This window comes from Calonectris borealis, chromosome 1, assembly GCF_964195595.1.
Source record: "Calonectris borealis chromosome 1, bCalBor7.hap1.2, whole genome shotgun sequence".
Taxonomy (NCBI): domain Eukaryota; kingdom Metazoa; phylum Chordata; class Aves; order Procellariiformes; family Procellariidae; genus Calonectris; species Calonectris borealis.
In genome coordinates, this window is record NC_134312.1 from 116,333,965 (window position 1) to 116,346,192 (window position 12,228).

The 12,228-nt window shown below is 49.3% G+C and overlaps 1 protein-coding gene across 1 annotated transcript in view; it reads right to left on the reverse strand.

Moving 5' to 3' along the window:
• TIAM1 (TIAM Rac1 associated GEF 1) overlaps nucleotides 1–4,341 on the reverse strand; it is a 118,186-nt gene extending 113,845 nt beyond the window's left edge. Inside the window, exon 1 of the mRNA XM_075171107.1 lies at nucleotides 4,238–4,341. Within this exon, the coding sequence (XP_075027208.1) occupies nucleotides 4,238–4,262 (25 nt within the window). The 5' untranslated portion in view covers nucleotides 4,263–4,341. The remainder of the gene's footprint in view (nucleotides 1–4,237) is intronic.
• Nucleotides 4,342–12,228: the final 7,887 nt, after the last annotated feature.

Genomic DNA, 12,228 nt, shown 5'->3' on the forward strand with positions numbered 1-12,228 from the left:
ACCACCCCGATAGCTCAAACACTACAGGAAAGAGACGTTTCCCTATGCACACAGGAGGCTTTGGCTCTGTGGAGCAAGAGGCCAGCGCAGCAGAACCACCCATCTCTGCCAGGCAGCTGCGGTGGTCCCCCGGCCCCTGCCTGCCCTCCAGCAGCTGTGCAGCCCCCCTGTGGCCATCCCCATAAGCTGAAATGCATCTGGGTAACAGTATTAGTGCTGCAAGTATTGATATAGAGAAAAAAAAGAAAGAACAAAAAAAGGCTATTTCATAAAGAAAATGCTATTCAAATGCTGTTTCCATGCTTATTCAATATAAAATCCCCTCAACAAGTGAGGCGTTTTCTTGCACTAGTCATATGAAACTGGGGCCCGCCAGTTCCAAATTGTTTGGAAGGGAAAATAGAAATAGAAATGCAGAGCAACTTTCTCGAGAAAAAATGTTTCTGCCTCTGCAGAAACAGACAACCGTTTCCACCACCATGGCCGCCCACCAGCACCACCTCTAACCCCTGACCTCTGCAGAAGAGCATACCTACCGTGACTTTCACACATTCCTATATCCACAAGTAATCCATACGCCTGATCTTTTGACAGACCCAAACCATTCCTGAAATGTCCCCACTTGCAAACACTCATGCCATTACAGCAGCGTGTATGTACGCAAGGTGATTTGTGGTCAGGCCCCAGTCAGCTTACAGAGGTGCTGCTCATTAGTGGTAGCTCAGGTACACCTATAGCAATGCAAGGTAATGCAATTTATCTTATACCACTCTTGATGAAGTTGCACCACGGCACGTTTGCTATGCTCCTAACAGCATGCACACAGTTCCTGAAGCCTAGCTAATGCTTGGCCATTTGTTAAACTCCGTTAACATCACTGTGAGTTTGACTCTCAATTACCACATAATCTAGACCACCTCTAGACAATACTAGAAAATGCAAGAGTTGTTAAACCACTGCTGGTCTCCCATGAGCTAACCTCCAGCCTGCTACCCCAGAGCTCACTGCTGGGAAGACCACTGAAGGCAGTGAGGGAGAGAGGGAACTGCTGCGGGTGCCAGCAGCAGCGAGACCACTGAGCCTCCTGCGTGGGCTGTGTTCGAGCCAAGGCAAGGGCTCAGCGCAGAGAGCCTTCACAGGACCGCAGCTACATGGGACCCCTCAGCCTGCACGTGCCCAGACGCATCCACTGCCTAATGGGCACCCCGTTACACTGCTGGCCACCGCTGGGACCATTCATTTACTTCGCTTTCCGAGGGCTTTTTAAGCTACCCGACAACATCGCATTCCAACTCTTATTGAAAGTGTAATTGGAAGTCTCAAAAAGCAATTACATTAAAAGCACTCTGCAGTGAATCAACTAACTACCCGTTTGCCCATGAGCCTCTCACACCAGCCGCAGCACCGGCCGATGGGGCTGTGTTTCCAGGACCTGCGCACGGAGCTGAGCACGGAGGGAGGCTTCACGCACGGGAACAACATAACAGCTTCCCCCTGGAAGGAAGAGGGGTTTGTTAGTTATCACAAATGCTCCCCACTCCTCAAATCCTTCAACACCATCCCACTGAGAAAGCCAATAAGCAGCAGAGAGCAAGCCTGCTGAGCCAGGGAAAAAAGATGTTCGTGTTTGCTTACGATTCAATTAAAATTTGAGATGTCGCAAAAAATAAAGAGGAAAACTACATTCTGGTTCTAGAAACCACTAAATCTTAGGTGACCTATGCCTTGCAAGGCATAATAAAAATATGAATATTTACAAGATAACTTCCCATTTTTTCCCCTGCTTCTGCACTGTTTGCAGCACAGCTGGGCTAATCCCATTTCCACTGCGCTGTATTCTGACCTCCTTAAACAACCCCATGCTAGGATGTTAAAACACTCTAATCTATAAATAATGTATTCCTCTCATCCAGCAATGGATTACTGGGCCCTAAAACTCACTGGAACACACCACACAGTCGCCAGTTTAACAAAATAATACTGAGAAAGACACATCAGTAAAGAGTCGTTCTCTTTCTTGCCGAATTCTTTTAAAGATTTGATGCTACCATTATTTTTACATTGGATTTTTCTTTTTTAATAAATTGTTTAGGAGCTGGTATTTTATTCTGGGAACCTCTTTTTTCCCCCCACCAAAGACCCTTTTTTTTTTTTGCGTTATTAATCCCCACAGCATGGCAAAAGACCAGCACCGGCTAACTAATCAGAGCCAAAGTGCAGCGGGAGCTATAAAGGGCTTGCTGCTGCCATACGCCACCATGGGGCCCTGACACACACGGTGCGGCCACGCTTTAGACCCAAGTCAATCTGTTGCCCCAAGCGAGAAGCTCCCATTTCTGCCCCCCATCCTCCTGCTCCAGCTTCTGGCAGTGAATGTCCGGCCATTCACTGGACTCCGTGCTGGGCCAGTCCAGATCCTGCAGGAAACTATCCCTATTTTCCTCGGGGTTCATTTTCAGACAGCCATTACCTACGACTCAAGCCATAATGTGTAACTTCATTTAAAGATAAATGAGCCTGCTCCGAAGACCGATGTCTAATAGGCTTGCTCCCACTGCTGCAATGGTGCAAAATCAATGCCTCTCCTATGCCACGGATGCCAGCAGGAGTCCTACCACTGATTTCCCAGAGCAAAGGCATAAAGCTCAAGCAAACGCTTAAATGATGCAAATTTGCTGTTTGGCAGATTTTTTCTGACAGGCATTCTGGAAAAATAAAGTGTTTCTACCTCAAAACAAGTTGGAACCCTCTTAAAAAAAACAGAAGTGCACCCTTTAAAGAGCAAGTTCCCCTAGGAAGTGTAACCAGGCACACCACACTTTGACACTTGATTCCTTAGCTCCGTTTGCTGTGATTAACACAGCAATTTTCCACACATTTTTTGTAATGCACAGATCACTTTCAACTCCGAAAGAATTGGGGAAAAACAAGCAACCCACCGACACCCACAAAACTTGCTTCCTTCATTTCACTGCACTAATCACATGTGAAAATTTAAATCACTCCCGCAATATGAAAACACCGTCAAAGGAATTAATAGCCGCCTTGACAATGGGTTTCTGGTGTATTAAACGAAACGATTAAAGCACTAACATTTCCAACAGCTACAGCGTGACTTAATTCCCCCAAAAAGGTACGTATTAGACTTTGCCTCTGCAGGGGAGGATTACTCATGGCTAATGGGCTGCAGCACAGCTCTGAATCAGGTCCGAACCCTGCCCGTCAGAAAGCAAGCCCATGCCCCTCAGGAAGCAGAAGCCATATCCAACATTTCTAGGGCAGGCCTGAAGACAGCGGGTCGGGATGGTGAGTTGGGAGAGGATGGCGAGCCGGCCCCATGATGGCAGCCAGCTGCTAGGGGAAGAGCAGGGCCAGGAGACAATGCTGCCCACTTGGTTATTAGCCCTAATGCTTAGTCACAGTAATTGCAGGGCCAGGGCTCTGTACTCACATTTCCTGTCACCAACCCAAAAATTAGGCAATTTAGATTTAAAGATAGTAACCAGTATATAAAATAACTTGGTAAGCGATCGCAGAAGTAACTAGGAGAAAAATGAGCAACCCGATACGGAAAAGCTTCCCCCAGCTCCTGCTTCTGCAGCGTTATCAGATCTTTGGCAAGTGCGAGACCCCACCAAACCCAGCCTGCCCACCCTTATTGAAAAGCGCGGCAGCATTGCCCTTCACAACGTTTCAGCTTTCTCCACCTCGCAGAAACACCTAACTGAGCTCAATTCAAGTTGCAACCTTTCACGGGGCTCATTTTCAACAATTAAAGAGCATGGCAACCTGTAATTACTGAAAATAAAGCCAGACAGCTGGAGAAGGGAAGCATCTTTAATAAGTAACACGATACTACATTTTCTCTCTTAGGGAATTTAGCTATTAAGTCCCCAGCTCCCATTCAATCAGTTTGAGCTCTCGGAGTCTGCAATGAACCCGGTGTGCTTCTGCTACCTGCGAGCAGCACAAACCCTGGAAAAGCAAACAATGCTTGGCAACCTGATTAAATGCGACTCAGAGAAAGCAACACCTCCATGCACACTGGGGAAAGAGAGAAGTTAGGAGAGGAAAGCCTTACGGGGCTTCCTGGACACACGGCATCTTAGACAACATGACGACGCTACACCCCACAAACACGTTTTCCCAGCTTTAGCTGAGCTTCAGCTGCTCTCGTTCCCCCAGCCCGGCACACACAACGCAAGCAAAAGTTAATGTCGCTTGTGAAGTAGCTTACCGCTCATCATCAACAGCACAAACATCTTTGCTTGTTGTATTTCCCAAGCCCCAGCTGCCTGTAACAGAAAGGAGGAAGCGCCAGCGTTTCATTCCCCTTCTGCTTCAGAGTGGGTGTAACTCGTTAAGTTTCATGCTAAAATGAGATGGGTCAATTGGGTGTGTTTGAAGGTTTGGGTTTTTGCCATCCCTCCCTCCCTCCTTTCCTCCCTCCCTCTCCTGATTAATTCCTCCCGTCACAGGCTTCAGGCGAGCTGCCACTCAGACCCGCTGGCTCCCGAAATCTGAATTCCTAAGGACACCCCTCCGGCATGACTTTAACTCACCAGCCTGGCACACTGCGAGAGGAGCCAAGAACTAAAATACCCAGTCAACCCACAGAGGAGACTTGCACATCAGCTGCATGTGAACCAGCCGCGTGGTCCCCTTCCTCATGCTGCTAAACTGCATCGTCCTTAGCACTTCATTGCATTTTCAAGGAGCAATTCACCGGCAAGACATAAAATAAAAAACTTCTGGCTACTCTGCACCTTTTGCCACTGCCCTCGAATCCCAGAGGATTTCTCCCTGGGTACGTATCTGGACGGTGCTTCTGTAAGAGGACACGCGTTCAAAACACACATGCAATTGCCTCCCACTAAGCTGTCCACAGGTGCAAAAGTGTTTCCAGGATCAGGAACTACAGGGATTTAAAAATTACTCATGGATCTGGTTTTACTTAATTCACTACTTCCACGTAACTGTCTCTGGATTAGGATTTGAGCAGCCTCGTCCTCAAGACCAGGGTTGGTTAATGGTTGCTATAAATAAGAAATACCAATACAAAACCTAAACTACCTGTGTTTATCTCCCAATTTCCCCCACCTTGACTCTGCACCATTTATACTGGAGAAGAAAAACAGGTATCAAACTATTCTCGGAATGAAGTAGGCAACACAGTAAATATTTTTTACAAACAGAAAACCAATTAATTAACAAATTAACATTTACAACTCTGTGTGATACTTCAAAAATACAGAGTATTAAGCAATAACCATATCCTTGCAGTTCTGCCCTCTGCAACCCAGCAATGACCATGATTTGGGAAAAGGACAAAACCATTAGGAAAAGAATAAAATAAAATGGCAAAAGGTATGTGCAGGAGCCCAGTTCTCCCACAGGGTTATACACACTGTTGTGCAACGACAATGATTAAATAGCCGTAGTGAGGCTGTGGGGCTCCACGTACCCTGGTGCTACGGATGCTGGAGGAAAGGATGGGCGGAGAGAAATCTATTTTGGGCCAGCCAGAGACGACATAGTTGGAGAAGTGATTTGATGCGGCACAATCATTCTTACACGCCCCATTATCAGAAACAGGCGCGCAAGCCGAGTTTCCTGTTACAGCAGTCAGTTTTAGCCTACTTCGAACAGCAGGTTTGGGTTAACTTTACGTTGCCCACGCTTAGAAAGCGCCAGGTCCCCTCATGACCGCAGGCACTCCTGATAAGCACTGGAGTCTTCCATCTCGACAGGAAGAAAGGGCTGAAGGAGGGATGGGACCAGACGCACTGTTTGGACTAGAAAGCACTGAAACGATCAATCCTTAGTCTTACGGTTAATTTAAACACCAAATGAGCACAGCCAACAGCTCCTATTTGCGGGCCAGGCAGGAGAAACAAACGGGAGTGGACTGCCTCCTCCAGAAGTTTTCGGCGCCGGTAACTAACAAACCCTGAGCAAGCGAGCAGGTTTGGCGAGCCGCGAGTGACTCAGAAGGCGACGGGGGCTGCTGCTACCTGCCTTCAGGGTCACTCGGGCACGGCCGGCACTCACCATCTTCAACCCATTCGAACAGCCCGACAGGCAAAGCCACATTCAGAGCTCCAACGCCACCCACCCTTAATCGCTCCCATCAGAACAGCTTCACCATTACACGGAAACCAATGTGTACATATACACCAGTGTGCATGCACACAAGCTCCCATAGATACAAAGCAATTATGCTCCAGTCCTAAAGGAGGAACATATATGCTTACTATGACAGATCACAAGTGATTGTCTGAAGCGTTTTTCAGCCTAAGAGGACGAAAGGAGGCACACCCTTTTGCTACCAGCATTAGGTCGATTTGCATTCTGTCACAGCAGTTTGGGCCACCTTTTCCTGCTGCTTCACAGTTACCTATAGCAAATCCTTGGCATGGCCAGGACTCCCAGCAAAACTTGAACTACGTGAACCCCCTTGCTGTAAGAGCTGCTTTCAGAAAGCTTCAGACAACCAAATCATAAGTCAGCAAGTCCCAAGTCGGTCTGACCACCGGTGGATTTTACATCAGTGCGGATGGATAAAAGAAAAGCAGTGATTTCCCTTTCCCATCGTGACCCATAGCACCGGAATAAGAAACAGCAAGTAATAAATAGCAAGACTGAGAGATGCACAGAAGAACTATAGGTGCCATCATGTAGCTAAGGTCTGGGGTTTTTGTAGATACAGCACTTCATTTGGTTGATCTGGTTGTTGCTGCAATCCTCAGGAGGGGCTGGAGGGAGAGGCAAGGGAAGTCTTCTCCCTGGCTGTGTACCAGCCAACCCACCCTCCTCCAAAGCTTTGCTGAGAAACGAGATGCCTTCAGGGAAGCCTGGCTGGGGCAAGCGAGCCGTCGCAGCCCAGGCTGCAGAGAGCAGGTGGTTCCGGCCACTCGGGGAAGGTGCGGAGCGGCCAGCGGACAACAGCCTCGCCGAGAGCCCTCCTGGGCAGCGCCGCAGCTTGTCAGCTCACGTCTGCCCGCTGTGGGAGAACAGGCATTTCCAGGCCCCGGCCCCGTCACCCCGGCTCAGCTGACGCATTTGGATACACGCCTTTTGATGTGGGCTTCCTCTGAAGGCGCGCGAGCCAACTTATATAATTCTTAATGCTCTCCTGCGCTAAGCGATTAGCGAAGACTTACCAAAACCTGTTTTCAGACAGGCTAGCATATTCCGCCCAAAACGGGCTGGAGACAGCCAGCCCAGCTGCTGAGCTGGCCGACTGGAGGGGATGTCACTTCCAGGAGCTTGAAGAAGTGGCCAAGGGCTAACCCCTGCAGCTGGAAGAAGGCACGCATTTACCCACCCCTTCTCAGCTGAATAAAGATGACACCACTGGGAAAAGCCCCTTTTTCTTCCAGCACCAGCAGGACAAATCCAAGCAACCCAGGAGAAAGGTCCCCCCAGCGTGGCATGATCCACTGCAGGACAGCACCTCCTCGGTTGTGAAAGGAGGGGAGAGGGACTCCCATCAGACACGAGCCAAGTCTAATTAACATCCCAGGCTTCTCACACCCTGGCACACCTGCTAATTAGCACACATGAGTTAATATTTTAACAATGGATTATCACTTTGGGCAGAAGAATGGTTGGGAGTCACTTCAGAACAGTGACTCACCCTGAGCACAGCAGCAAGGAAAGATATGAAGAGCATCGGCCGTGCTTGCACAGGGCTACGCAGACCGTATCTCTTTAAGTACGGCTTACTTTACAAAGCCAAGGTGCTTCAAAAATTCATGATTGTATCTGTCTTATTTTCCACCTGCACAAACAGATGGCCTTGGAGAAGCGTCCTGTCTCCATCCTCCAGACAACTGGAGCCACTCAGGTCTTTCTTCAATTCCTTATAGCCATGGTGGAGTTTCTAATGGTCCCAGCCACTGTGATTATCGCCTGCTTTGGTCAAGCATGTTTCAGGTCATGATCCAGGGCCCACCAGGCGCTTATCATCTGCCGGGAACGACCCCAGGAGAACACCAAGGTGCTGATGCCCAAAGACAGTTTCAGTGCTACTCCAAATGTCCCATAACCACAGACCAATCTGGCGGCGCAGGCAGGCACCCCGGCACATGTTACTGCGACATTATGCTCCTTTTTCACATAGCACTGTAAGCTACAACCCTACAAACGTGATCTGGGCTTCAAAGTTCAAGCCGACTCTCGCACATCACTGTGGATGATGCGGCCAAGCCATGCACTGGCTTTCACCCTGGTAACCCCCCTCCCCTGGGAGCAACACCCACGCTTCTGCCTGTGCAGCCTCATGCATCTGGCAGGAGGACTGTGACCGAGAATACTGCTAAAGCAAAGGGTTGTCTCTGTGTGGGTGGAGACACAGTTTGGTTCGAGCCATCTTATATTCAATGACAAATTGAGGAAGAAAGTCGACTTAGGCTGCATTTTTTTTTTTAAGCCTCAGCTTTGAAACTGGATCTCTGAGATGTAGAAGCTCATGAGAGGGCACTGGTGGAAAATCATCACACCACCATCGGAATCACTTCTACCCCCTCAAATTGATGTTTAACACTGCCTGCCTTCACTTTGTCCAATAAAAACCAACCCTTGACAAATTAAAGAACATTAACACCATGAAAAATTACACCAGATTGAATGTATCCATACCGCCTGTTATCAGAAAGATTTTCTCAGACTCATGTTTCTATTTGGGATTAGGAAGGGAGCTGTGAAAGGCAGGTTTTGTTCAGCCACAAATAGTTCCCTTTCAGCCTCTACAAAAGTAAGCTAATGAACTACAGGGTTTTTTTTCCCTTTGGAGAGGTCAACAGATATATCAACTCATGAGAAAACTGATCCCTGTTGTTACACTGCAAGGGTAGTTGAAAAAGGTTTCTAACGAGCTACAGGGAGTGGATGCTGGTGATGAGCCAGCACCTTTGCCTGTGAAACCAAGACGAATGACAAGGGGCATGAACCACCTATGGAGCAAGTACAAGTTAAAATTTAAAGCTGGCATTTCATTACGCTGTTTGTGGCTGGCAGTTCCGCACCGACTTTGCAGCGCATACGCGGGCACATTGCTCGCAGACACTCGGCGCGTGAAACTTCACGGGCAAAGGTAGGGCTCCTCATCTTTATTGAGACTGTCCAGGTGCGTGCAGGTAAAACGCACACCTCTGGGTATATCGGATTAATATTTATAGAAGAGGCCTGCTTCTAGTCATCTGGCCTCAAGAAAATACCCGCAATGGTGAAGCTCTTCTGGTCCCGCACACAAGCACGCGCGCACACACACATATCCGAAGTTGCTATAAGCTTCTGCGCCTCCCCAGCACCGGGATGCTTTTATAGGGTCATCCGTCTGCGCACGGGTGGCTCTCCCGACCCGTGAAGCGGGTACCGCTGCGACACCCCACGTTGCACAAGCCTTGCAGCAGCGCCCATGAGCCCGTTTGGTCCTTACCGCAACTGCCACGTGGCGCAATGATAAACCAGAGTTTAACAAAACAGGGACTGTTTCCTTTTTCGATAAGAAGGCTCGAGGAGGAACATTTTATTCAAGACCTCTAATCCAAACACCTCCTCTCGTTTCTTTGAAAGAAACTAGGTGGTAGCTCCTGTCATTTTCATGCTGCGTTCTGACACGCTTCCACCGCATCCCTGCCAATAGTTTTCATTTCGTTGGAAAAATCAGCTCAAAATGAGAGTGACAAGCTGTATGCTGATAATGATGCTGTCAAATGATGGATATCGTAGGTTTACATTACTTGTCAAAATTTTTCAACACTAAAAATAGGTATCACAAGCTTTTGGATTCACCGCATTGAAGTATCAAACATACAGGATATTCACACTTTCAAAAGAGCCCAAAGCCACTCAAAGCTAGGTAAAACCAGCAATATGTGACGTACAGCAAAGATCTCTGAGCATTATTTATTTTGAGAAGGAAAAACAACACACTGCCGTATGAAATCTCGTAACAGGTCTGGCCAAAGCAAAGACAAGATGCTGCACACAACATGAAATACAGCAGCATAATATGGGATGCAAACATACGCAAAGGAAGACAGGGAAAAAAAAAGCTTTAGAAGAGAAGATAGAAAATCCTGCATCCTGTTATCCCAGCTCTTGGTCCAGATCCCACTGAAAGGGAGGGCAGAGATCTTCCCACAGCAGCTCCTCCTTTCCCTCCTGCCATCCCTCACCTGCCCCAGCCCAGCAAGAAAGGACCCAGAGCCGCAAGGCTGAAGAAGGATAGGAAAGCCCAGGAAAAGCAAGTAGGTTGCCGGAGGGCTGACATTTCCATTCGAGGGATGACTTCTCCCCAGGCAGTGACCGGCCAACAGACACCGGCCAGGCAGCAGGTCGCCAAAGGGGACATTGTTTTTATAGATAAGATGGCATAGAAGGGGGGAGCGGGGGGAAGAGAGACCATTTACAAGCCAAATCCAGCTTGCTTATTCCCTCTGAGTCACTGAGATGACTAGCACAGGCAGAGTTGTCCCTATATTAGGCCAATATTTATAGCAGAAAGAAAATGAAACATCATAAGGAATTACTAATTAGATGTTATCATAACATCGTGTAGAACTGAAGCAGCACTCCAATGTGCTTTATAAATAATTAGCAAATTAACTTTCACAATACCTCTGTGAGGCAAGTATTATCCCCATCTTCTGCACGGCCAAGTGGAGAGCGGGTGGTTTGCTCACGGCCACATTCCTTGAGCAGAGGCAGGATTACCACTGACGCCCTGGTCCCCTGTCACTAACACCTGGTCCAGGCACAGTCTGCGCACTCAGGTGAAATCCTGACTCAAAACACGCTTGTGTTAAGTTAGCCAGAGCACCTGACCTGCTGTCTATGTTTTTATGCCAACGGTGAGAGGACAGAAGATACCTGTCCCAGTAGCCTAGGCCCAACAGGACCGAAAAAAGCATGGTGGCACAGCTGGCTTAAACCTACCAAAGTCCACGCTGCTGCCTTACGGAAAGACCTCACCCTACAGCCATGCGCTCCGCTCCCGGTGCACGTAGCGGTGCTCATGGCAGGCCGGTGGCCTGCTGGTTCAGGGGACAGCTTGGGGTGAAAACTGGCCCCACTAGAAAAAAAAAGAAGAAAAAAAAAAAAGGCAGAGTTTGGGCAGATGGGTTCCGTGATCCGTCCGAGTGCACAACTGGCCGAGCACAGGGATGGGACATTGAAGAGGAAGAGGGAACTGGGAGCCCGCTGGTTACATCTCCTGTATCGTCAGGCCATGAGCCATGCTGCTCCTCTCTCCTAGAACTCTGCTCAGTCCAGCAAGCGGGGGCTCCTCGGTTATCATCCCAGTCCCACACATCTCCGTGCCCTGGCCCGGGCTGCATTTTTCCAATTCCTTGCCACTGGGATGAAATGCACTTGCAGCCATGAACTCGGGCCCTGAATTCAGGAATTCAGGGCTGACTGAGCAACTGGCATGGGCCCGACTCCTTTCACTCTAGGGATAAATTCCAGCTGACACCAGCGCGAGACCAAGATGCAGCCTCTTCCCTTGCTCGCAGGAGGAGCATGACAGATGACACACCAAAGCCCAAAGTTCTGTTCAGTGGCTCAGTCCCTCCCACCCTCCCCAGAGGAGGTGCCTTCTCACAGCTCATGGAGAAACTCTTCGCAGCCACAGAGCTGGGGGAGGCCGGGTGGCAGAGACTGCACCAGCCACAGACGGACCTCCGCCATCCCCATTCATCCCTCCCACCCTGCCTGAGGAGACTGCAGCCTGTGGCTCTGCCGTCCTGCACCCCCTGCCCCAGCAGCCGGAGGGACAGCAGGGCAATGCTGCCTGCTCCTTCCAGCGCTCGCCCGCCCGTTGAGTGGGGAAAGGTTGACCGCAAGCACGTGCAGCTGAGTCCCCATGGGCTGCTCATGTGTTGGGGCACAAACTGCAGGGGGGGAAGGTCCCTCCACCCCCAACGGATCCAGAGGAAACAACTCTGAGCCCCTTTCCAGACCTAGCCAAGAGGCAAACTGAGCATGCAGCTTCAAGCATGGACTATAAACGTCCATGCACTAACTCCACCGGCACAACAGAAAGCACCCTTCCAGTATTTCTTCCGCCTGTGCAGTGCTTCCCTCTGCATCCAACTCTCACCTTTTGCTGGAGCAAGCGGGCTGCCACAAGCGTCCTTGCTCCCTCCCTCCCACACTGAGCTTTTTATTGAAGAAGACCACGGCAGCATCACATCCCCCTCTTGACACTGCCACCTCCGC